Source organism: Strix uralensis, chromosome 5, assembly GCF_047716275.1.
Source record: "Strix uralensis isolate ZFMK-TIS-50842 chromosome 5, bStrUra1, whole genome shotgun sequence".
Lineage (NCBI taxonomy): Eukaryota > Metazoa > Chordata > Aves > Strigiformes > Strigidae > Strix > Strix uralensis.
The window spans coordinates 60,689,000-60,716,816 of NC_133976.1; the positions used below are offsets into that span (position 1 = coordinate 60,689,000).

The 27,817-nt window shown below is 37.7% G+C and overlaps 1 protein-coding gene across 5 annotated transcripts in view; it reads left to right on the forward strand.

The window, feature by feature from the left end:
- Window positions 1-27,817, forward strand: part of LARGE1 (LARGE xylosyl- and glucuronyltransferase 1) — a 354,353-nt gene that overhangs the window by 95,227 nt on the left and 231,309 nt on the right. Inside the window, exon 2 of one of the 5 annotated variants that reach the window (XM_074871307.1) lies at window positions 17,090-17,231. The exons of the other annotated variants lie outside the window; for them this stretch is intronic. Coding sequence (XP_074727408.1) covers window positions 17,099-17,231 — 133 coding nt within the window. The 5' untranslated portion in view covers window positions 17,090-17,098. The remainder of the gene's footprint in view (window positions 1-17,089; window positions 17,232-27,817) is intronic. 5 annotated transcript variants of the gene reach the window in all.

The window sequence follows — 27,817 nt, forward strand, 5'->3', positions numbered from 1 at the left end:
TGATAGCTGGATGAACATGAGCCAGCAGTGTGCCCGGATGGCCAAGAAGGCCAATGGCATCCTGGCTTGTATCAGAAATAGCGTGGCCAGCAGGGACAGGGAAGGGATCTTGCCCCTGTACTTGGCACTGGTGAGGCCGCACCTCAATTACTGTGTTCAGTTTTAGGCCCCTCACTCCAAAAAGGACATTGAATTACTCGAGCGTGTCCAGAGAAGGCCAACGAAGCTGGTGAAGGGTCTGGAGCACATGTCGTACGAGGAGTGGCTGAGGGAACTGGGGTTGTTTAGTTTGGAGAAGAGGAAGCTGAGGGGAGACCTCATTGCCCTCTACAACTACCTGAAAGGAGGTTGCAGAGAGATGGGGATGAGCCTCTTTAACCAAGTAACAAGCTATAGGACAAGAGGGAATGGCTTCAGGTTGCGCCAGGGAAGGTTTAGACTGGATGTTAGGAAGCATTTCTTTACAGAACGGGTTGTTAGGCGTTGGAATGGGCTGCCCAGGGAGGTGGTGGAGTCCCCATCCCCAGAGTTGTTTAAGAGTTGGGTTGACATAGTGCTTAGGGATATGGTGTAGTTGGGATCTGTCAGTGCTAGGTTATCGGTTGGACTAGATGATCTTCAAGGTCTTTTCCAACCTTGATGATTCTATGATGAAATTCTTTGGAACATCAGCTTACTCTGAATATAATCCGTGTGATTTCTCAAGGTTTTTGTTTCATCTTTGTCTTCCCCATTCTTTGAGCAAACTTTTGGGAAAAATGAAGTATATAAAAACTGCATTACGCAAAAGCGAGCAAATTCCTTCCAAGAAGAAGGGACATCTGGGTGCTTAAATTCTGTCAGGGCTGTATAGAAGTGTCCTGGTTTAGCCAGGATAGGGTTAAGTTTCCCCCGCAGTGGGGGGGAAGCTCTGTCCGGGTTGTTCATATATCATGCTGACGTCACATCCTGGCGCCATAGCGCGGAGCGGGAGAATCGGTGAGCGCGCGTGTTATGCGAGTTTTCCTTGCTCTTACCGCTGTATCGTTTGATGTCTTGCTCTGTTCATTGCTATTTCTGTTACTGTTATTGTTATTGTTGTTGTTTGTTTTGTTGCTGTTGCACTGTTGTATTAAACCTCTCCTTATCTCAGCCCCGGGGCTTTGTATTTCACCCCCTTTGTGGGGGAGGGGCAGCAGCCACGTGGTCTCTGACCCCGGCAGGGACTAAACCACCACAAGAAGGCTAGCAGTAGGAGAACTATTTCCTGATTATTCCTCTTCCTCTGTTTTAAAGATAGGTACTTAGTAACTTCATAGTAAAAATATGTTTTGCTGCAGAAAAAAAAGAAAGCAAGATGAGCTTAAATGTCTTGGTTTTTTAAAAAAAAACCTAAACCCCTAAGAAGTAGTGCTTAGCTGTTTGAAACAAAATGTTCATTTTATAAGTACAGCAGACCTTCTTTCAGTGCTGGAACTAATGGAGCCTGACTTGCTGTGGTTGATGTCATGCAGCTGATTGATGTTGAAGCTTCTTTTCCTACAGTTAGGGCATTTATAAAATCTAGCTCCCATATATGTCTCCCGGGATCTAAATAAATCTGGAGCTTATGCTGCAGTGTATTTCTCAATGGTATAAATGGTAGCACCTCTTATCTCTCTGTGTTCCTCACAATTGTAGAAACTTTATTACCTCTGTCTTCCTTCCCTCGAACAAAGTAATCTGAAATTAACTAATGAGCTTTGGGGGCCAACAGGTAAGGAGGTCAACAAATGTATAGTTACAGGATGAGAAAAAATAACTAAAATATAAATGATTTAAAATTCATTTCAGTATTTTGATTCTCGTGAATGTTTCAGTTAATGCAGAACAATTAACTTACAAGATTTGATTTTTGTGGAGTTTTTGTGTTTAAAATTTGTGGGTTTTTTTCAGATAAGGGAAAAGTTTGAAATTGGAATCTTTCTTTTAGACAGCAAATTGCATCTGTAATGTCTTCCAGTACTTTTGAAACTTCTATTTTGAATATTTATTTAAATGTGTATAATACCAGAAAGAGAAAGAGTCAAATTAAAAATAAATTTGAAGAAGTACTTCACACATCATGTATGGTCATTCTTACATTCTACAGACAGTGCTCTGGCATGGTTTAGGAAAAGCAGCTGAGTGTAAAGACTAATATCCTGATATTAGATGGACGTGTTTTAGGTATGCTTAGCTTAAGAATACCAGTGTCTTCAACACATCTCTTTACTCCTTCTTCACCCTTTTCAAACATTTTTCTGTCATGAGAACCATTGATTTGTTCAGTTGAGTAGCTATTTCCCTCTCTTGAAGTTTTACCTCTCTTGTGTTGCTTTGTCTTCTGCAGTCCTTTTGAGACTTGAATATAAGGGATTTTTTTAAAAAATGTATCTAGATATCCTTGGAGAATTGAGTGAAATGCACAGCTAACTTCAAAAATATGGGCTGACAGCAGTCATATTGGTTCACTCAACTTTGTAGATACCAACAATAGGAGAAAAAGTTGATGACCTGGAGAACGGTATATTTTCAGCCTGAGATTCTCTTCCAGTTTAACAGTGCTCACGCCATTTGAGCTATCCTGCGTTAATCATTTTTTTTTCTATCCTGTAGCATGACTGTTCTTCTCCATAGTTCTGTGAAACATGAGTCAAAGTCCAGGATGGAAACATCAAGGTTTTAAACCTCCTTTTTTTTTTTTTTTTTTTCTTTATAATTCTGTTTAGCTTTTAAATTGCTAAATGTCAGAGTTTGCAGAGATCAGTAATTAGGGGGGAGAACTGAAAGCAGTGAAGTTCAAATTACAAAAAATGTTGGATTCATCACATTTTCCTAAGTTAAATTCACAATCCATAACAGAATGTGCTTCTGTTTCATACATTTACTTTAAAAATTATATATATATTAAAGATAGCAACTTATGGGCCTAGTTAAAATACTTTACATAAGTGTTTCAGAATGAGATATGTTTCCAGTGAGCTTGTAATAAAAGGTCTATACCTATTCTAAAGAAGAGATGCATGAGCATGATCTGCTCTGCATACTGATTCCTGAACTTCTGTAGATGCCCAATGAAATCACCGATGTATACTTTCAGACACCTGGAGTAGCTTACAAGATTGGATTTAACACATTATGGCCCTGATTTGAAAAAGCCAAAATGTGTATTTACAAAATAAACTGAAAGTGTTATTATAGTACAGTCAGACCTGCTTGTGTTGCCTGTAATTGAGCAAGGACAGGTACTGTTAGGGCTAGAGATGGGCCTCTGTGAGAAGCAGAAGCAGCCTGATCAGCTTGTACACTCCTTTCTAGGTAGTGAAGCCTGGGCCTCTACATCTTTAAGGTGATTATTGTTCTTCTTAAGTAGATTAAAACCACTGCATATACGGCTGTTGGTGCTACAATAGCATCTTCGTTTGGCTCTCTAGACATAGGATTGAGGTTGTCATGGTATTTTAATGGTAGTTTAATATCAAACAATGTTGCATAGCATTCATGTAATATATAGAGTATTATTTCTGGAGCTGAAATAAAACCATAGCTAATAAGATAGAAATATTCTTATATGCTGGAAAGGGCTTGAAGAAATGCTGGAATAAAAAACATGAAACAGCTATCTGTTTATTATGTGATTAAACAGCGTAAAAATAAAATAATATCCAAAAGTAGTTGTGGTCCTCCCCACAATTTTCTTCCTTCCTATTTTTCATATTTTATCATTCATCTTCCCTTCTTTACATTAGTACATCTCTTCTAGAGTAGTTGCAGAAATATTTTGTTTAATTTGTGTTTCAGAATAGAACTGGCAGACAAATTCATAGATTCTCCCAAAAATCACACGGAACAGTTAATGATGTTTTGTTGGCTTGTGAAGATTTGTAGATTTTTACTATCAGAGGGAGTATTAACAATCAATGTCTCACATATCTTACACAGTTCAGACTGTATTATACTGTAGAGTTGATAGAATAATGGTGGCTGGTAATTCCTGCATCTGACCCATGTCTTCTAGATACACCAAAGCTTTTCTTCTAGCCAGTTTTCTGAACTTGATTTTAAAGCTGATGGAGGATTCTAGCACATCTCTGAATAAATTATTCCACCTTGTTCAAAAATACATGCTTTAGTCCTTGTCCACATTTTTCTGGCTTCAAGGTAGGAAGTGAAATATGAGAAGTAGATGAGGAAAAAAAAAAAAAAGGCTCATTTTAACAGTTTCAGTTTCGTGTAAAATAAGTGATCGTGACTATGAGGTACTGCAGTATGTAAAGTGCACTTCAAGAAATATCACCTCGAGAACCATAGATGAGAGTGCTGCAGTTACCAAAACATAAAGCTGCTTAAAAAAATAGATAAATTTATAGGATAATTACTAACCTTACCATAGCTAATAGAAACTAGTTATCAGAATGATCAGTTGCCATCCCAGGCCAGAAAAACTAATTTCCCAATCAGATTATTTGTTTTGGGCTCCAGGTTACTGTACCTTTTCAGCTGTGAAAAATAACCCTTCAGAAAGGATCAAATCAAACACCGTTTCACCTGCAAGTTAAGAATGTTGATTAAATTTAAGAAACAAGATTGATTTAAGCACTAATTTGGCAACCAATTATTCATTACATCAATGCTTATAAACTTGTATTTTATCAATCTTGTAATCTCGATTCTCCAAATAAAACATCAAATCATGGTACAGTGTTTACAAGTTACCTTTACAGCATTAAGAAATGGAAGATTTCTCTTCCATTTTTTCATAGCATTAAACGTTCAGTATTCTAGAATAATATTGAACTAATACCACAAATTTCACAATCAGTAGATTTCCTGCTTGTCATTGGATTTAATTTAACCTCACTCTGTGATTTTACTTGTTAACTTTAGCAGAAATAATGTTTTCAGATGAATGGGTGCTATAAAAGTCTGATTTTTATTCTCTACTAATCAAACTATTATAATGCATATCTCAAATGATCTGCACTGACTTTAACAGAGGTTTCTTTTGGTCTGAAAATGTAATACAGAATGTTTTCTAGAAGTATTAACTATAATGGATTTAGCTATTTCACCTCTTCCTTCAGGGCATTACAAACCCAAGAGTTTAAGGTAAAAATCTCAAGAGAGGTTACATTTTGTAGAATATTCTTATAGGAACCAAGTATAAAAATCTGCCTGCACAGCTACATGTAATTATTGGTTTCCAAGGATCTCTAACTCTCTTTAAAGCTTTGCCAATACACACAGAGGTAAGTAAATCTGAAAATAACAATTATCTAACATATTTGAGTTGGGTGAAGGTATTAGTTGCTTGTTCACGTACGCTCAAATGGAGTACTTGAATTAAGTAGTCTTCCTGCAGAATGCAAATGCTTTTAACCAAACGATTGAAATGTGCTATTTATCTCCTTTAAATTGTACAACCTTGTTTGCCCAAGAGCTGCCTCATAGTAACCTGACTTCAGAGCTGCTGATGGTGACTCTCAGCTTCCTTCTGAGTTTCTTGCTTTAGGAGATTTAAGACCAAAATGTACCTCAGTTATTTTTGTCTTTTTTTCATCTCCCCAATTTTAAACATTCTCATATGCCCCCTTTCTCTTCAGCTACCATACTAGCACCTCAGTGATTTGATATTAATAGCAAAGATTAAGCAGTTTCAGCTCATCAGAGAGAAGTTATTAATCATCATCAGGACCAATGAGAAGTTTAATTTTCTGCTTCTCTTTTTTCACTAAACTCTGGCGGCTTTCACTTGTACCGATGTCTGCAGGACATTTAATAATCTGCTTCTGAAGATGCATTTCAGTGGTTTCTCTGCTTTTACTTCCTTCATCAATCTCAGTGAGTTTCATCATTGCAGGCTTTAAATGAAGACCACTGTCAGGAGATGGAGAGAAGGAAATTATTCCTTGAACAAAGATAGTTCAGGACTCATGCTTTTTATTGTATTCATGAGGAAGATGGGTTAAATCAAGATGTTGAAAACTGTGGGAATTGTTGTTTTGGTATGTGACTCACTACCTGTTCCCTTCAAAAATGTCATATCCTCCCTGTCACCAGCTCCTCTTTGTATGTATGTATTTATTTGTACCTCAGAAGTACGGTTAGATTTGTGGTGCAATACAGATGTGAAGCACACTGAATCGGGATGACAAGAAAAAATCCATATAGAAAACTTCATAAATTACACCAGAACAATTATACTGGTCTGTGTCATTGTCATTGATAGCATTATTGCAGTGTAGGAATGGCTTTTGCCAGCTCAGTTAAAACAGCTTCCAAAATTACATATGTACCAATAAAAGCAGTCATGTGAGATATTATGCTAGCTGACATAGCAATAGCTGTTTCAAATGGCGTATCATCTTAGACTGGCACAAACTTATCTTACAGAGAAGCTCTAAACATAACAAAATTATTTTCTGAGGTGATGTCACCTGTTAGCTGCAATAAGACGGTGAAATACTGTCTGTATAGGTGTTAATGTGCAATCTGCATACCCCACCTATTTGGGTGGTTGTTTTATCAGCTTCTAAGTAGTTTTAAAAGTGGAAGCTCTCCATTAGGAGCAACAGGTTACAGTTTTGTAAGTCAGAGAAGAACAGATCAGACTAAGACAAAGCAACACAATGAACTCAAAAGCAAAATCGTTAGTCTTCTCTATGTGTCAGATAGACCTCATTTATTATAGTAGATTTGTTGGTTGAACAGTGATGTAGCTGATTAATTTGTACAGCACATGCTGTGAAAGCACTTAAGTAAAATTTTAAGCAGTTCGTAATTGTGGATGCTACCATGCTCACTTTACTGGCTTTGGATGCCTGTTATTGAGTCAGTGTTTCTCCTGTTTAAAAAACAGGCCCCTTTGAATTTGAAGAGGCTCAGGCTGAGCACTAAGAACTTTAACTCAGAATCAGTCATTACTTTTTAAAACCTCTGCAGAAAAGGTAAGTCCCCAGCCTGATACTTTGTTGTACTGTGGGGACTGATTTATTCCTTCTTGCCCAGAAGACTCTTGTATAACCACATTTTTTTTAGCTTCCAAAAAAGCCTCTACCTACACAGCTGACTTGGGATGAGCTTTGTAACTGGAGCAGGCCTCTAAGTTTTCTAGTCACCTTTCTGAGCTTTCTTAAAAAGGGCCTTTTAAAAAGAACTTTTTTGCTGTCAATAGCCACTTTTCCATGTGGGGGACTAAAAACACAATAGGCCAGTAAATCAAGACAAAATTACATTAGCTTAGAAAAAATTGCTATTACCCAATGCAATTGCTACCACTAAAGAAAGGGCAAAACCCCCTCCCCAAAAAATCTACAAGTACTACTGTTTTTCTTTTAATTAGCATGATAATTTATTTTGCAGGTTGACTCAGGGGAGCCAGATCTAGAATACTATTGTCAACCTGAAGCAAAGCAAAATGGTATTTTTTGGGGGAAAAAATATTTACAGTATACTGGACTGCAATCAATGAACATATCTGATGTACAGAGGAGGATGAGACATGTCATTTTCCTTATTTTTTTTTAAGGGTAAGGTATTGCCCTTGGAAACAAATTGTTTGGGAAAATATTTGCATATTTAAACAGACTGTTACATAGTAACTAAATGATCATTTACCTTACATATCCAGCAGTAAATTACAAGGAGTAGGAAGATACATTATTTGGATATTGCTTAGAAATATTCCACTAAGGTTCTGGCACTTTTGTCATAGTTTGTCTGCACAGAAGTAATGGAAATATCTGAGCCATTTCTGAACAGGGGATGTTTTTGTGGTAGTGACAGTTTGGTTGCACAAAAACAACGTACTTGATTTAGGAACTGTGGTGGAATAGAGAGTTTGCTTAGAGGCAGACAGAAAATACAAAGCTTCTACTGGTGGAAAGATTATCTGTGGTAATTTTAGGTGCTGCTTGGAAGAACCAGATACTCAGCGAGTGACAGCAGGAATTGCAAAAAGAATGGTGGAGGTTGGGAGCTGTGTTTTTAGTGGGTCTCACAGAAGAGATGTTCGAATGGAGTGGTGAAAACTGAGGACTTGAGGGTTTAACTAAGAGATGGAGGAGCTAATGAATGAGAGTGAGGAAAGAACTGTGCTCAGGTGTTATTGTCACTTGTCATAAGCAATTTCTTTGTAGGAAGCTGAACAGAGTACTAAGAGCTGTTTTTTTCGTAATAATCCATGCAGGGAGAGAAGACAAAGGAAAAGGTGTGCATGCATTGCAAGTAGTGGGATGTAGTAAAAAAGTGGATTCATATGGAAAAGAGAGGGTGTCATCCTGAGGAGTCAGGAAGACACTGAGTTCCATTATGAGAGCATCGTTTGCAATATTACTGCAAATGATTACATGCTTCACCATGCCTCACATTAACTTTATTGTTGTATTTGAACATCACATATGTGTGAAAGGATTCAGTGTCATGGAGACATGTATATTATTATCCATTCCAAATTATTCTTTTAGGATTTAATCTTTTGAAATTACAGGGAATTTTTGTATCTGAAATTAATTCTAAACATGATAGCTACCAGTCGAACTTGCAAATGGATAATCAATATTTGATAGTCATCAAGTGTTTGTGAATTTAACTGAATCAGTGTTGTAAAATGAAGAAAATCATTAAGAATTGTTAAGAAAGAATTTGCTGTTGCAAGGAATATGGAAAACCTGCTTATTTGGTCCTCTCAAAACCAAATACAACATTGAATGGACAATATATTGAAGAGAAGGAGGAAAGTGATCCTGTACGTGAGGCATTTTTGGTGATGGTGGATGATGCAAGAGTTATTTAAGGCTAATCTAAGTCTCTCTAGACCTTCCACAAGCTTTTTAATATCACTAGCTCAAGACCAGAGGCTTTACCTCATCAAATCCCCAGTAAGACTGGGGTTATGTGGTTAAAAGTAATATGAAGAATAAAATAACTGAAAGATGGTGACTGAAACTTAATAAGAAAGTTGTATTCTGCCTGTGTACTCTAATCAACAGTTCCAGTGTATCACAAAATAATCAACTAGAATAATCAATTAGAACACTTAAGTTTGGGGTAGTTGTTTGCTATGCATATATAAAAAGACAGGTACAATTCTGGATGCTGAAACTGAAGAAAAGGAAGAAAAGTTAAGAGACTGAACTGGAAGAGTCAACTTTGTCATTATTTCAAGATGGCTGGTTGAACACGAACATGAGATAATGGCTGTGAGAATCCAGAATGCAGGCAAAACCACATTCTTGCTTAATACTATTGATTATTTGTCTCCAAATAAAACAGCAGAATGTTGTTAGCAAGATGATGGAGATGTCAGCCAAGGATACAGGAGAAAAAAGTATATGAGGAGGTCTTTGCTTCTTAAGATAGGTAAAAAATATCAGAACTTCACAAATGCAGTAATGAGAGACATTTGAAGTATTATTTCTGAAGATATTTGTTGAGAAAGAAGTGTATCTTAGTACTGTTCTAAAGCATATGGTAGAAGGTCAAACCTCTTCCCTGGCTGTTTAAAGAGAAGAAGGTTGATAAATAGTGAAATTCTCAGGAAGATGAGGACTGCACATTTGTATTCAGTGCTGCAAGCCGACTAGACTTTTCATTGCATACAGAAGTGGATTTGATCCGAACATAACAAGTTACAGCCTTAAATTGCAGCAATGGGAGATTTACGTAGAGTTTGACAGGAGGAAAAGCAGCTCTAAACAGGAGTGTGAAGTGTCCTGATAGATTGCAAACAGGAGTTGTGGAATCTCTACCATGAGATTTTTTTTAAGCAGGACAATACAATGGCAAATTAAGTTCGGTGTTTGTAAGTGTAAACTTAAGGCACCTTGGGAAAGAATAATCTTAATACACTATAGTGGACTCTTATATGATTGTCACTGCTCTGGAACTAGATTTTGGACTTTTAATATTAATTTGTATTGCTTGACAAACCTGATCTCCTTCTATGACAGGGTGACCTGCTTATTGGATGAGGGAAAGGCTGTGGATGTTGTTTACCTTGACTTCAGTAAGGCCTTTGACACCGTTTCCCACAGCATTCTCCTGGCAAAACTGGCTGCTCGAGGCTTGGATGATCACACGCTTTGCTGGGTAAAAAACTGGCTGGATGGCCGGACCCAAAGAGTTGTGGTGAATGGAGTTAAATCCAGTTGGTGGCCGGTCACAAGTGGTGTCCCCCAGGGCTCGGTTTTGGGGCCACTCCTGTTTAACATCTTTATTGATGATCTAGACAAGGGGATCGAGTGCACCCTCAGTAAGTTTGCAGACAACACCAAGTTGGGTGGGAGTGTTGATCTGCTCGAGGGTAGGGAGGCTCTGCAGAGAGATCTGGACAGGCTGGAGTGATGGGCTCAGGCCAACTGTATGAGCTTCAATAAGGCCAAATGCCGCGTGCTGCACTTTGGCCACAACAACCCCCAGCAGCGCTACAGGCTTGGGGAGGAGTGGCTGGAGAGCTGCCAGTCAGAGAGGGACCTGGGGGTGTTGATTGATAGCTGGATGAACATGAGCCAGCAGTGTGCCCAGGTGGCCAAGAAGGCCAATGGCATCCTGGCTTGCATCAGAAATATTGTGGCCAGGAGGGACAGGGAAGTGATCTTGCCCCTGTACTTGGCACTGGTGAGGTCGCACCTTGATTACTGTGTTCAGTTTTGGGCCCCTCACTCCAAAAAGGACATTGAATTATTCGAGCGTGTCCAGAGAAGGGCAACGAAGCTGGTGAAGGGTCTGGAGCACATCGTCATACGAGGAGCGGCTGAGGGAACTGAGGTTGTTTAGTTTGGAGAAGAGGAGGCTGAGGGGAGACCTCATCGCCCTCTACAGCTACCTGAAAGGAGGTTGCAGAGAGCTGGGGATGAGCCTCTCTAACCAAGTAATGAGCGATAAGACAAGAGGTAATGGCCTCAAGTTGCACCAGGGAAGGTTTAGACTTGATGTTAGGAAGCATTTCTTTACAGAACGGGTTGTTAGGCGTTGGAATGGGCTGCCCACAGAGGTGGTGGAGTCCCCATCCCTGGAGGTGTTTAAGAGTCGGGTCGACATGGCGCTTAGGGATACGGTGTAGTTGGAAACTGTCAATGTTAGGTTAACGGTTGGACTAGATGATCTTCAAGGTCCCTTCCAACCTAGATGATTCTGTGATTCTGTGATTCTGTATTTTTCCATTCCTTTACCAAATTGAGAGCTTTCTAAATACACAAGGCAGGGCAGAGCTTTTCAGATTAACAGATACTGTTAATACCAAGACAAATGGCTTTTGTCAGATCAACAATACATTTAGGATGGAAATGGGAGGAAAATATCTGTTCATCAAATCAGTACACTTCTGGCACAGCCCCTCAGTGGGATTAATGAAAGGCAAAAAGCTCTCACTAGTTCTAAGGCAAAATTTGAGCTTTTAAGAAAGGGTTTACATGATATATCAGCATGGGACAACTAGGCCTTAGCTCATTACCTGTAAAGGTCCCTTCTAATCCTGTGTGGTATCTTTGCAAATATGTTCCCTTTTTGCTTCATGGAACCCTCTTGGGTTCCACTGAACAGGAAATAATCTCTTTTGCTGGAGAAGATGTATTATTTGGAGATTATGTTTTGGCTTCTTTATGGTTTTAAAACACCGTTTTTAAGGATTAAAGCAGCAGCAGAGCTGATTATTTAATGGGTATTACTTGATGAGGTAATGACATTTGCCTTCTTTACTAAGTATTTTTTGATCTACTGATGAAAAACATATAGGCTAGGTAATGTTGTTATTATAATGGAGTGTTGTGGACTAATTAGTCACACAACACACACACAATCTTCTTAGGCAAAGGGAAAGAAGTGTTGATGAAGAAAACAGAACGCTGTTAAGCTTTGGGAATGCTGCTTGTAAGTCTTCTTTTGAGTGTCAGTCTGTCCTGGTTTCAGCTGGAATGAAGTTAATTTTCTTTCTAGTAGCTGGTATAGTGCTGTGTTTTGGATTTAGAATGACAGTCATGCTGATAATACACTGATGTTTTAGTTGCTGCTAAGCAGCGTTTAAACTAAGTTAAGGACTTTTCTCATACTGCTGCCAGTGGAAGCTGGGATTGCAGAGGAAGCTGGGAGGGAACACAACAAGGACAGCTGACCTAAATGAGCTGAAGGGCTATTCCATACCATGTGATGTCATGCCCAGTATATAAATGGGGAGAGTTGGCCAGGGGTCTCAGGGATTGGCTGGGCATCTGTCAGCGGGTGGCGAGCAATTGGCATTGTGCATCACTTGTTTTGTGTATATATATATATTTTTTTTTTTTCCCCCTTCCTTTTCTGTCCTATTAAACTGTCTTTATCCCAACCCATGAGTTTTCCTTTTTTTTTTTTTTCTGGTTCTCTCCCCCATCCCACTGGCAAGGGGGGAGTGAGCAAGCGGCTGTGTGGTGCTTAATTGCTAGCTGGAGTTAAACAATGACACAGTCTCTCTGTGTAACCTGAACTACTCAAAGCACTTGTGTGGGAAAGTGGATTTCTTTCAAAGTGGGTGGTCCAGGGAATGCAATTTGTAAAGAAACACACAGCGTGTGTTGAAAAAGCTCTCATACGCCTGTTATTTCTTTGCCTGGCACATTGATTTTCTTCCTACTATACACTTCCTGTCCTGAAGGATATGGAAGCATTCTGCAAAATACAGACTTCATCTTGAGAGATGCTCAGAACCTGTAGCTCCCAATGACTTAGATTTTACTTGTGGGGAGTTAGTGTCCATCATTATCAAACATAAAAAGCCCCTTGGAAGCATTGCACAAGAGGAAAGGTTAGGGTGTGAGGAGTAACACACTGACTGAGAAAGAGGAATTTTAAAGAGGAGTGTAGTTATTATATTCATATTTGACCTAAATGCAAAGGCAAACAGCCCTAGTCCTGCAAAAGATACAGTGAGATTGTTAATAAGTGGCTATGATCTCTCTTCATAGCATGCCTAAACCCTGTTCAGTCATAGTGACTGAACATACTGTGGCTAACTGGGTCTCCCACATAGTGCATACAGCTTTTCTTAGATGGAATTGCTTTGTGTCCTGTTTATCCCAACTGGCATTTATAAGATATAGGTCACCTGTCCACTGACATAGTTTCCATGTTTTGGTGCTTACTCAAGTCAGGTGGCCCTAAAGCCTAGACCAAGGCCTATCTTGCATGGTTTTTGCACTCATGGTATTAAATTTATGTTGTCCGAGTGTATAGATTTTTAACAGAAGAGAAGGTAGTCTCTTTGGAGTATAACTTAATTTATGTATGAAAGTGATTAGATGGAATCAAGTTTCTTTTGGACTCACCTCCCTTTTCATATGCTTTTTCTGTTGCTCATCAGATGATTTTTTTTCAGTAATTCAAAGCCATTCCATGTATAGGAGAATGACTTGGAAACTATTCTGAATTGAATATCAACATAATTACTAGCAGCATTCTGATGACCAACTCTTTTTATTGTTGCTGGAAAAAAGGGGATTCTTTTAGTTTTGGGATGCAAGTTGAGTTTTCGGTATTTCTAATTGCTGAAACTAGTTTGTATGTAAATCAAATCGCTGGAAAAATAATTGAAGAACAAAAAGCATTTATAAAAGTATGTGTGAGTATGTATGTGTAAAACATGAAGACATGTTTCTGTTTGCCCAGTTGTCTTTGAAAGAAGAGGTCACTCCCATTTAAAACTGGGGTAAAGAAAATTTTATTTTAATCTTCTCTTTCATTATTATTTATAATATAGCCTGTAGAAAATTTTTTAGAAAGCTGTTGATGAAATCTAGTCATTGAGATCCAAATCTGAGACTGGATAAGCACAAATAAGGTATTTATTCATCATGTTAGACCTTCAATAACCTTCAAGACATGAATGAATCTATAGGAATCTTTTATTATCATTTTTCAAGATTATGACATGAATATGACAAACTGAATCTTTTATAAAATAAGTATGACTGCAGAAAGGTTAAATGAAATCAGTATTTTTGAGAGTTTGAATGTTCACGGGGAAGCCATACATCATTTTGGCTTTAATACTCTTACACTCTTAATAAACTTGAGGCTGTCCTCAAAAAGACAAACCAAGCAGTTTCTCTGTCATTAACCACACAAAATTAAATAGCTCACTCTTTCTTCTACTTGACATTTTACGTAGGTGGAGATTGCCTTGAAACTTTTGGAAAGAGTACTAGATTAAGAAAAGGCATCCTGTAGTCTAGATATGAAAGAAAGAGTGCAGGAGATCCATCAAGGCTGTTACTACAATAAGCAAAGTAATTTGAGCACCATTTGTTATCCAGAGAAGTATTGGAACACCTGTGTTTCTTTTAAGTTTCCTTATGTGAATGGAGAAATATTTCCTGGTTTCATATTGTTATGGAACTACAGCTTTGTGATAGAACTTTTATTTATCCATCTCTTAAAAATAATTATGCCTAATGTCTGTAGTTTCTAATTTCTCTGCCCATAATTCCTTGCTGAAGACTTTTTATTGTGATACTATACATATGTTTGGCTTCACAGTAGACTGTGACAAGAACAGTTCACATAAGGGAGAAAACATTTAAATGCTCAGGTGCACTTTTGAAATTATTGGTTCCCCTTTCTTCCTGTTTGCTGTTTTCCAAAGGACACACTGCATTGTCATTCTGACCACCTCAGCTTGGTGGACAAAATTGAAGGCAATTTCCAAATGTCTTGTTTATTGAGAATTCTTAGTAGTTATTATGGTTCTTGTTTCTTTCTTACATTGCTTGCTGGTCTATGTTCATGTAAGTCTTCTGATAAATGATGAAGGTAAAAGCAACCAATAAAAAAAAATATTCATCATTAAAACGCTTTTCTATCTGGTTTTCCTATTTTTGCCATCTCTTACTACATCACAGCCTATCACTCTGCCGTGCTCTATTGCTCACTTGTATGTTCATTCGTACCCCCTTTTTTTCTTTCACGTTTATGCTCTCTATCACTTTCAGCCTCACTCACTGAAAATCCTGTTCCTGTTTTCCTCTTGTGATGATTCACACATCCCTCACACTCTTACTCTTTCCTCAGTGTTTTCACACCTTGAGCCCTTTTAAGCCTTTTGTGTTGCACTTTTTCATGCTTTATTTCACTTTTCACTCTGGCTCTGTCAACATGTTCAGTTTTTTCTATTTTATCACTGAATTCCTGGGGATATATTTACGGTGTTGCCTAGGGGGAATAAGGGCTGCTATTCTAGTATTTCTCTAATAGTCTTTATGTTCCTTGTTCAGCACCAATGATGATGTGATCAGAAAATCTTAGCCACTGCTAGTTTCCCTCCACATCTACATCATTAATTTTCTTTCTCTTTTTAAAAAGATATATAATCATATTTGCTTCCTCTTTTTAAAATTGATTTTCACTAGAAAAACCAAGTTATTTTGGAGATACAAAACCAAGCAACATTGTTCAGCAAAGTTATAATGTGTTCTGTGCAAAAGTCCCAAGGACCCTAGAAATGGAGCTAAAAGAGAAGAGTGTTTCATCCTTCCAGTTAAATCAGACAAGATCCAATATGGCTCAGATGTTCCTTTCTATACAGCAGTGACATTTCAGAATGGAGATGTCCTGCAGATCAGTTGTGCGTTCACCTGTCTATTGCTTTCCTAAGCTGTATATTCTACTATGTAGATACCTGCTTAGGTATGCTTAACATAAAAACTCCACTGACTGCAGTTTCTGTTACTGTATTGGGACTTCTTCTTGTATGATAATTAATTATCTTTATGAGTAAACTTTGTCTGACTAGCTTAGCTTTCTGTTCTTTTTTTGTAACATACTGTTCAGCTGTATAGTTTTCTTGCATCTAGTTTATCTGCACAAACTTAAATGCTGGTTAGGAGCATTTACATTTAAGGCTTCCACTGAAGAAAACATGATTTGAAATCATATGGCCATCCAAGAATAACTAAAAAAGCACAAGATTTTCAGATAGTTGAAAATTTCTTCACAAATGCATGCACTGCTTCTCTCTGCTCAGTGTTCATGATTTAGCATGTTGGGCTAATGGTGATGTTGTTGGAGGGTGTTTGTACTTACAGTTAGCTAGTTGCTAGATGGTTTTAGCATTATTTCACAGTAACTGAATGCAACTATGAATAAATAAGAGGCAACATGGTTTTCCTTTACAAAGAAGCAGCTCTATCTCTTTTTCAGTCATTTATGATAGCATCCCATAGATAGGGTTGGGGAGGGCTGGGGGGGAAAAGATGCTTAGATGTTTTATAGAAATAAGCAAAACAATTCATTCTGACAGGGTAGCAAAACTCAAAGTACATCTATGTTGCATTTAACAGCACAGTTGGAGCACTGCTGTTGCATATCCAGTATCTTCACTGCTGTTGGTACTGTGGCAGCATGGATATTTTGGGATTCTGTGTGCAGCCCGAGCTGATTCAGCCTGTTTTCAGTGTCTGAACTAGGTAATGAAAACATTTCTGACGTATTTGCATTTCAGAACTGCCGTGACCCATCACCAAAGTTACAGACATAATGGTTAGTGTGATAGGAGTAGGGGCAAGAAGGGAGCCTTAGAGTACAAGGACTGAAAAAAACAGTGGAGAAGAACAGAGGCCTTTCCACGTGATGCAAGCCACCGATCCATCTAGTTATGTCCTGTGTCTCAGCCAGCACCTGCTTGCTTCCATGGAGGTTTGGATCTGCTGCTGGTAAACACAGAGGGCAATTTATCTCCTACCTCCTAGTTCCTGCTGTCAGAAATTGGCAAAGCCTTGGGGCAAAAGTTTCAACACAACTCCCAAATTATTAATTAGTAATCATTGGGGTAATTACTGTTAGTAATTATGGGGCATTATTTGATATCTGTTTGTAGTCATAGTAGGACTTAGAAAGTCTGAAAGGCAATTTGATTTAGAAGATACTTGAAGAACTAAGTTTTGTTAATGGAGAACCTACAGATATGTCCATTTTTCTACAGTGACAAAAAGAATGTATTTTTGAATGATGGAGGTTTAAATAGATCATCAGAGTTTGAAGCACATTTTACTTTTGGAGCAGGGATTGAGAGGGGAAAAAGTGTTATTCCCTATCTCTAATGAGTCTTGCGTTGTTTGAATTGCAGATAAGGCCTATGTGGCAAATGTCTATCCAGAACAGAAGTACATGTTACCTGAGGAGTAATGAGCAATGTGGGCTTGATAAATGGCAAACAAACCTGTGCACATGTTATGCCACAGCTGCAAAGCAGGGGATACTATGTGCAGGTAGGAAACAACCCTAAATGTACTGTATGTGAAACAGCAGAAGGACATAGTCTGCTTCTAGCTTAAGATCTGGTTTGGTTATAGTGGGAATTCTCCCTGCCAGCTGCACAGTGGGATGTGAAATGCAGGTACTTTACTGCAGAGCCTGACGTAGGATCCCCCTCCTTCTCGCAGAACCCTGCTGGGGTCTGGGTCTCTTTCTGGGATGTTGAAGCCAAAAATAGACATGTGGCAAGACACCAGGTTGTACAGAGAGATGACTGATATCTGTGTATTTGCAACTAAGGTTTTCACATGTCAGTATCTGTAAAAATGTAACTTACTTTGTTGTTTATTTCGAGTGTGTAGCATCAAATGAGTGTAAAACTTCTGGAAGTGAATGAGTTACCAGCTCACTGGAGGCAAGCAAGGGAGGACACTGAAATGCATTTTTACCATATTGTGGTGGTTTAGCCCCTGCCGGGGTCTGAGACCACGCGGCCGCTGCCCCTCCCCCACAAAGGGAGTGAAATACAAAGCCCCAAGACTGAAATAAGGAAAGGTTTAATACAACAGTGCAATAGCAACACAACCACCACCAACAATAACAATAACAGTAATAGTGATGGCAATTAACAGAGCAAAATAGCTACCAAATACAGCAGTGGGAAGCACGATGTACAAAACCACGAGTGCACCGCGCTCCGCGCCAGGAAAAAATGTGACCTGCCAGGATGTGACGTCCGCATGGTATCTGAATAACCCGGCTAGAGCTCCCCCCCCCACTGCTGGGGAAACTTAACCCTATCCTGGTTAAACCAGGACACATATAAATCAAAGTGGACCTCTCAATTTTCTTGAAATTTATCAGAAAAGAAAATTCAGTACTTTTTTTTTTTTTTTTTTAACAGTTCCATTCATTTCTTTAATTAGTATTTGAAAATCTTTAACCTTCAAGGGTAATTATTCTCTAAGTCTTATCCATTCTTTCCATTTTGTAGATATTTTTCTTCCTTTTTAAAAAAGAAAAAAACTGATTAATTATAGGAAGATGGATATTAACTGAGCTTCAGGCTTCTTGGTGAATCCCAGCCTGAAGCTGATAAATGTTATCTCTGGCAATTTAAAGAGTTTTTTCTTTTAATTGAGTTTTTAAAAAATGGAGGTATATTTAAAAAATTGTAAGACAAGGTGATACATAACTGTCATGAATGAATTAAACTTACCTGTAGGAAAGCTTCATTACATCCCCATTTTCAATATCAGAAAAATAAATAAAGATTATATCTATCTCTGTGTGAACAGAAAACCTTTCCCTTAGTCTGTAAAATAAAAAAATCTAATAGTAAAATCACAAAAATAGGCAGAGAAAAGAATGGATGTAATTCCTCAAACTTCTAAATTTTTTAAAGACTATCTATTTTAAAAGTTTTCATAGAATTTAGTTTGACTGATGGCATCTCTTTGGCTAGAAAAAATATAATTTACAGTATTGCCAATGCCAAATGTCCTAATATCATGAGTTCCAGATCACAAAAATCATGACATTGAATTTTTAGTTTTGTTTCTAAAGCAACTCTGCATCTGTTCTCCTAAAAATAAAAGTACTCATTAGTTGCCATTTGGGTTATGAATTATTAGATCAGAATGTATAACTCGATAACAATTTCAAGCTTTGCTTTGGCATTATATGAAACAAGAAATCTATGTGGTATAAAAAAGAAAACCAAGAAAGACTCGAGTAACAGTCCATAGGTGCATTCACATTAATGGAGATTGTATAATCTAAGCAGCACTTGCAAGGCAGGTACATGGGCTTGTCATCTAAACGACTGCTGAATTTTCTTCTTTAATTTGTCATACAGTCTTAAGGAAGATTTGTTGAAGAATTATGCCATCTCAAGTAGCACTTGGTGTGTGCATATTTTTTTCCTGTTCCCTATCCTTACTACCTACAGCTTGAGAGTGCTGCATCTCTCTCTCTAACTCCAAAATAGACTTAGGAATCATTAGGTTTCAGATGAAAGGTCCAGGGAATGGCAGCTCTTAGGAAATTCTGCAATAATCCATGCCAATTTGCACTGCATTGTGCAGCTACCAGTGGTCACGCTGACATCTGGCAGCTCGGTAGGCTCTATAGAACTTGGCCACGGATTTGTGGTAATTGCTTGCTTGTTTACTTAGCAAAAAGGTTATGAAATATCTGCTTCCTCTCTTGATAGGTTGCCTTCCAATCAGAATGGGGCCAGAGAGAGACTTGGGGATGGACAGCAGGGTATATGTTAGGCTAAACCTTGTATGCAGTGGTGGAGTAGGTAGTGTAGGGCCTGATCCCGACAGCAGCAAAAACTTCAATGAGGTTTGTCAGTGTGCACTTCTCAGGACCAATTATAAACCTTGATGGAAGTCATATGTTCATTGAGTCATTAAGGTCATTAAGGACCTCCCAGTTGTCTGAAGTGGTCTTTGTATCACATCATTATATTTTACCCCAAAGTTTATCGTAGCGAGGCAGACTACTTACGTTTTGCTGCAGTGTTACTTCTGTGAGGCTAAAGCCTATCCTTCAGAAATGTAGTAATGATTCAAAACATAGAAAATTATCACTCCCCATGGGAGACTTGTGCTATCATTAGTAATGTTCAATGACAAAAACATGTACCCCATTCCTAATTTGAAATTATCAGACCACGGCTTCTAGTCACAGGTTCTTGCTGTATCGTTCTTCACTAGATTAAAGAGCTCTTCAGTACCTGCTATTTTCTCCCTGTGAGGGAACTTACACAGTTTAATCAACTCACTTCTCAGTTTTCTTTTTTATAAGCTAAACAGATTGATCTCTCTCAATTGTGGGACATTATATCTAGTCTTTAACTCATTTTCTGGCTCTCTTCTGAACCCTCTACAGATTTTCAACATGCCTTTAAAAATGCATGTGGCAGAAGTCACAGTATCATTCTTACCAGTACTACATACAGAGATACTACTTATATTTATCTTCCCCTACTCTTTATTCTGCCAGTTATACTTTCAAAGACCTAATTACTTATACCCCCCTTTCTTTTATAGCTTCAGCTCTTGAAGCTCTTTTTCAATTGCTTGCTTATCTACTCTGACTTGTAAGTCCCTTCCATGATCCTTATTTTCCAAAATACATGACTATATTTTATAGATATGGCCTGCATTGTTTGTTCTCAAAAGTATACCTTTGCAGTTGGACATACTGAACTACATTTTGTTTGAGAGGGACAGGATTGCCCATCTTTAGCATAATTTAGGCTATTAACTTTGTGTTGTATGTAAAATTCTTGTTTTATTTCCAAAGCATCAATGAAATGTTAAATAGGAGCCAGCAGAGAACTGATTCCTTTGAGGTCCCAGCAGATATTCCTGTTTCAGTAATTGACACTTGTTGCTTGCAATCTGTTCAGCTAGCCAGATTTTAGTTCGTAAAATAGAATGTCCTGGTATTGTATCTTTTCAGCATCAAAATTTTATACTAGATCAGACACCTTGCAGATGCCTTAATATATTACACCTGTGCATAATCTTTATTTGCCAACTTTGATCAAAAGATAAAATCAGTCTGATCAGAGCAGATCAATAGTAAAAAAAAAAACAAAAAAAAAAAACAAAAAGCTGTGTATCTTTAATTATATTCCTATCAATTAATTTTCTAGCTACTGATTTCTGGATTAACTTTTTCATTACTTGAAGTGCACTTAGTGCATTTGTTGGCATTAGTGTAATGGGCCCAAGAGTCACCATGATCATTTTGTTTCCCCTTTTTGAGTACTGGTGCAGAATAAATGCTCAAGTCAATAAAACAGCTTATCCTTTCTGATAGGAATCATGTAGTGTTCTTGGCTGTTCTCTGGACAAATTCCCTCCTTTATTCTTGAGCACACTGTCTTCCCCTGGTTATTTAGTATGGACCACTGGATAGAAGATATCCTGGTTTGTGTTCCTGTTAACAAAAGTCAAGTCTTAAAATTGTCTGCAGTGCAACTATTTATGTTACATAAAATCAAAGTTCTTATTGTGTTCAAACTTTACAAATTTTCTACAAATTCTAAATGAGGAAAAAGGTCACATTTGGTTTGACTTCAAGTACATTTCATTTTCCAAGCATGCAGTGCTTTCCAAGATTTTGATGTGTAATGAATAGACATGTTTCTCCTCTTTTCCCATCAGCATCTTCGCTTCCTTCATTTTTTTCAGTTAAGTTTCAAAAGCTTTGCTTGGGGAAATATCCTTCTAGCTTGAATCATCTGGCTTCAAGACCCCTTTTGAAATTTTACCGAAGCCCCATTTTAAGCTTGCATTATAGCATCTTGGGCTGAGTTTACTCAAAGGGGTATTGCATTACAAAGAACTGAATTGGGTATAGATTTGCACAATAGTTTACTTCAGTATTGCTAAAATGGCACTGTCAACTATGCACCACAATGAGGCTTCACAAGGGAAAAGTTACGAACTCTTTATAATCTTGCTCTAGCTCTCTGTATGTCTATTTTGTTAATGCATACCTTGCAGCTATCATTGAGAACTCAATGGCTGATTTATAATTTTTATAGCTCTTAAAAAAATTAAACCACACAAATTTAGAAAGGAAAACTGAAAAATCTTCAAGCTATGTTACACAAACGGCTCTTCCTTCTACAATTTTGGAGTATATACACCTGACTCCTCTGCTCACCATGTTCTCAGAATTCCTCTTAAAAAAAGAAATTGAGTACCTTTATAAGCAATAGGTGCTACTTATTGCAGTCAAGTCACTCTTTCAACACCTCCACTAGTAGGTCTGTCTTAGTTTTCCTTGGGACTTGGATTTTTTCACTGGACTTTAGCTTGTAAAGCCCCTTGTTGTTCTTGTTCCCCACAGACAGACACCATCTGGACATTGTTATGTTGTAATTGTGGAGAGCCTAATATTTTTGTTTGTTAGGATTATGGGATTAGTCTGTTTTTTAAGTAAAGTGAAACAGACTTCTTCTCATTAACATTTATATTGCTTCTTTCTTTCTTTGGTTGCAGCCAATACTATTAAAGCATAAGGTTTGTATGATTTAGTAGATTTTTGAAACAACACCTGGCCATTTTGCTGCCTTGAGATATGGCAGCAGATTAATGCAGAGTTTGGCTTTGGCTGGCTTTACAGTGGAAGTGTGATAGAACTGCATTAGTTCACACATCGTAAACCTTTGAATTCTCACACTTCCAAATTCCTCTTTGAAATTTCAGAAGTGTAGCCCTCCAAGCGGGGGCTAAGGTGCAATGATCACTGAGCTCCAGGGTGCACATTTTTTAGCTCTGATAGTGCTCTCAGTCCTTCACCAAAATCACTGGTACAAAGGGAATTTCTAGTATACCAATCAAAAAGACACAGTTGCAGTCTTCTGCATGACACAGGCCACAGGATTTTTTTTATTGCCTTTTACAAAAACTTGGTTTTGATTTTAAAATGTACAGAGACCAAAAATTGGTGGTGATTCTTGCGAGTTATTTCAATGCTTAATTACTTTCTCTGCTCAAAATTTGTACCTTGTTTCTGTCTTGCATTTTTGAAAATTCACTTAACAGCCACTGATTCTTGTACTATTCTCTTACAATTGGAAGAGCCTTCTCAGAATGAATTTTAATATTTCTCATAAGTACTTAAGGATATGAGGAAATTGCCTATTATCCATACTTTTGTTTATCTGCATAGATTTCTGTCCTTCAGCAGTTCATTCTGAAATATATTTTCTAGCACTTGGGCCATTCTGCACATCTTCACATAATCCTTCTTACCAAGTTCCTTGTTTAATAAGGATCACCAGAACAGAACAGTGTTCCATAGTCTTCATATATGTATATTGTATAAATACACATATGAAAATATTGAAGTGTTATGATTGTCAAAATGTTTCCATTTTAAATATCCTTTTTAAGAGGCATGCAGTTTTTCATAGACTGTGACTGTTCAGGCTAAAATTTTACATTTTTGATGTAGACCCTATGCGAGATTTTTTTCTAATTATTTGAGAAAATTGCTTATTTTCCAAGAGAAGATAATTTACTTTGCAAATATTATTCAATCACTGTTTAACTGTAGCAGAAAGTATTTTCATTCTTTGTCCCCATTATTGCCAGTTCTGACTTTAAGGAAGTTACCCATTGGATTGAGGTTTGTAGTACTTCTTTGCTTAGAATTTTACTTATTTCATGGTGAGGAGGGGACAGGTACAAATTAATTGACTAAAATGTTGTGCAGAATGACACAGGATAGGGGATAAAACAGTATGCTGACTGCCTTGTTCTGATATTATTTTCTGTGAGTGGGTGATTTCAAAAAGGCAAACTTCACACATGCTATGAATATGACCTTTCACAAGGGCAAGTGACCACAACATTGGAAAAAAGGGCACACGTTTGAGAAAATGTTAGATATGAAAAACAGATGTTGTGCAGGAGCAGCAGTAAATGACCTGCCACTGTTACTTCAGAACATACTGAGATGAAGAGCTATTTTAGCATGAGATCAATATGAGTGTTTTGGTTATGTAAGGTTAAAAAAAGAAAAATCTAGAATTGAATTTCAGTGCAAGAAAAGGCTTTGTTGTATTGTTATGTCTGTTAATTTCAATGCAGAGAAGCCAAGAACTTTAGAACTTTTGCAGCAGCTGTGGGAAACATAAGTTGGTACTGTTTTACATACACTTCAGGGCATAAATTTCTTAGCATATAAACAGCAATGCAAATCACTACATATGTGCCAGTGGAGAGAGTAATGTATGCTGTGGAAACCATGTATGACTTTGAATTTCTGGACTTTAGATTCAGAACCCCAAGACTGCAGTCACTCACAGCTGTTTTCCCACTGAATATGTAAGGTACAGAATGAATTATGTCCTGTTCTAAAATACAAAGCCCTGATTCTGCATAAACTTAAGTGCTTACATAAATTCAAGCATCTAAATAACCACACAGTCTACTGTAACTTCTTCCTTATGTGGTTAACATAAATGTAAGTTTTTACCCTGCTTAGTTACTGACATCCTAGAAACAATGTAACTCAAAAAATTAAAATGAACACTTTAAAGTGGAAGCTGGTATGTTTTCAGAATCACCCACCTTTGGATCTGACAAAGCTCTGTCAACCCTAAGTAGAGCAGAATGGCCTAACATTGAAGATTTTTTAAATTCTGGTGCACATATAAGTTGCAACGCTGGTGTTTTGTCTGGAACTGGGTGTATGTGTGTTGAGCAGTGTGTTCCCAGGATAACTAATTTAAGTAGCTCTGATAGTCTCCCTTAGATGCAAAACTGCGAGGCAGAGACCATGGGTCATTGGTCCATGGCATGGTGAGGGAAGAGGCACTGGATTATAGCAAGATAGCCATACAAGTCACCTCATGTATGGGTGGAAGGAGGGAAGATCCCTTGGGAGTAAAGACCGTCTCTGTGGTCACCAGCAAGCTCTGTCTGTGCTGCAAGGTGCAAAGATATGTGCTGTTTTTCCAGTGATTTTGAAAGGCACTGTATGTTTTCTTGAGAGACAGTAAGCTTAGCTCCTTCCCTCTGCCCCTGCTTCTCAAAGTGCATTTTCGGTCTCAAGGCAGCTAGATGAAGATTCTTGCTCGTTTGTCAGTTTGGCTTCAGCTTCCCGAACTCCCCATATTTAGCAGAGGAGGAGATCAAGGATTCTCTCTGACTGAATATTTTTGCTTTTAGCTAAAAGTTAATACTGGCTAAGAATCAAGTTAATTCACTTAATGCTATCTAAGAGTCTTTATGGCCTGTAGATCATGTAGTGCTGATGTCCCTACTATTACATGTGCAAAGTGGTTGTTGGCTCTAGTTACAGTAGTTTGTAATAAAAGGTAATAGGTTTTGTGTTTCTTACTCTCTCCTTAACCCACCATTCATCCCTTTGTTGCTCAGAGTGTGTGTATTATAAAATAATCTGCGTCCACTTGATTGATTTATTCTCTATTAAGCATCAGGTCTGCATATTGTTGTGTTAATTTCTGACATGTTTAGTGTGCCAGTTCATAAATACACTGAATTGACTTCCATTTTCTTCTAATCCATCAAGTCAGTCTAACCAGTAAGAAATGATTTCTCCTTTTTAAAACATGTATAGTCTGAGAACAAACTGGTATTTCCTTATGTCTTTTGTGACCTTTCTGCTGATGCTTATTTTGTTGTGAAACCTCTAAGGACAGAGTAGCAAAATATAGGGAACTTAGTCTGGCATCTTTGCCTCTATTTAGTAAACATAGTGATTTAAGAAGCAGCTGTGACTTCATGTTGCTTTTTTTTTTTTCCATATATATTTTTGTGATTTAGCAAAGACCAAAAATTGGAAGTTCTACCGTTGATATCAGCGGGTTAGGACTTCTTTCAGAAAATCTTGATGGATAGTGACGGAGAAGGTTTATTTACTCTTCTATTTTTAAAACTTTAGGGAACTACTTTTCAGTCTTTCTCTACCTTTAGCAGGACTAAGTGTGGTTTTGCACTCATTTAGAACCTGAGATCCTACGTAACTCCATTATGGCAGTTGTGGGAGACTGGGTAACATCACCAAGTATTTTGAAACTCATGATACGAGTTTCATGTCAGTGCTTATAATGTCTAGATGTTTCACCATTGTTTTCTGTTATGACAGTTCATTATAATCTGGTTCTCCTGACAGTGGTTGGCAGATGGACTAGGTATGTATCTTCCTATTCTTGACTGCACCGCAAATTAAAATTTTATGGATTTGTTCCTGAAGAAGCTTTCAAGGGTCATCTCGGCATGCTTCAAAAGGTACTGATCAAACTCCTCATTAAAAACATGAGCTAAGTTCACATAAGTTGCCTAGGTCTCTAAATTGCAACGCCTAAGTTAAAGAGAGAGATGAACAGCTCAGCTCATCTTCTGTCTGGGCAGCCTGCCCCCAGTTTCCTTTATAGCTGCTAGAAGGAGGAAGATGTACTACCTAAATTCAGCAGATTGTAGTTGGCAGTCTGAAATAGCCTATGATTACCAGTAGCCTTTTTAGCACATGAAGAAATTATGCATATCGGAAGGGAAACTGTGCCTACCAGGCATACTAGCACAGTTCTCCTCTGCCTTCACAGCGGCCAGGAGGGATGGATAAAGCTCAGAGGGAGATGCGGCATGCTCACCAGTATACCCAGAATTCTGGATGAAGTCTCTCCCCTCTATGGGACCTCTTCCTTTCTCCTCTGACATGCCGGTGGTACTTTGGCCATGGGATTTGGGAGGAAGAAGCAATGGAGAGGAGCGATGAAGCTAGCTGCCTGTTTTATAGCAACTGTAACAGCTGTATGGCAATGTGCTCTTCTTTGGCAGCTGCCAGCAGCAATGCTATTAGTTGCCAAGACAATTGGCAGCAGATGGATTTGTCCAGTTGTGCCATGAAATTCATTTAAACTAAAAAGATGGAGTATTTTACTTGTAGCTGATTCATTACAAGAAAATGAGACTCCTTTTACTCTGATTTTATAAGTAGTGAATTTCACAATTACAGCTGAGAATCCAAATATTATGTATCCCCCTCCTTCAGAGCCCACCACCATGACCATGCGAAAGTGAGAGAAGTTTGGTTGCTTTGTTCAGTGATATCAAAGGAAGATTTTCTATATTTACTACAGCTGCTAAGAGAGCTTTTTAAAGTGGATTGTGACCAAGGAAATTTTGGACCCACACTTCTTGATGTGTTTTTTTGTCTAATCACTTGTCTAATTACAAATCTTTATTTTGGCAGCTGATCCCATCATCAGAACAATATTACACTGCAATATCTGAGTAAAAGTATATGACATCTGTGATAACTTTTTAAATACAATTTTTGCTGCAAAATAACACATGCTTAATGTAGTTCCTCTTCCAGCTTTTCTTCTATACAGCAACCAGAATTCTTGTATGAGTTTGAATTGCTGGTATTTACAGAACTTCTTGAGAAAAAACAATAAAACAAGGACAGTATAGAAGATGTCTAGTCTATACTATTTTAATGCTAACCTGAGCCTTACAGAGTCTGGTATATCTATACAGTTTGTACTTTTGTTCATAAAATTGTTAATTTAAGTAATAACAAGAACTGTCAGAAAGCCATGCTATTTTTCTGGGAAGAACTATCTTCCTCCCTACCATTCATGTGACTGCCTGAAGCCAGACAATCAGTGTATACCCTTTTTTTTTTTTCTGATATTTGCTTGTTTTAAAAAAAAATACCTTCACAGATTAATATGATTGTTGGTCAATCTCTTTTTAAGTGAAGTAAAAAATTTTAACCCTCAGACTTCCAAAAGAGAGCTTGAAATTTTTTTTCTAAAAACTCAAAAAATATTTTGCAAAATTTATAATTTGAAGAAAAAAACAAATCCATGATTTTGGGTATATAATAATTTTTGTAAGTGCTCAGACAAAATGCTGTTAATACCAAAAGTAAATTTATTATGTTTCAAAATGTTTAGAAGGCTAAACCAGCTAAACAACTTTGAATATCTTTTTACTTCATGTCAGAATTTAAATATGAACTTAAAAGCTTAATCTTGGCCATCCCATTTTGAGAGACTTGGAGACAATTTATTTTGATTAGGTATATG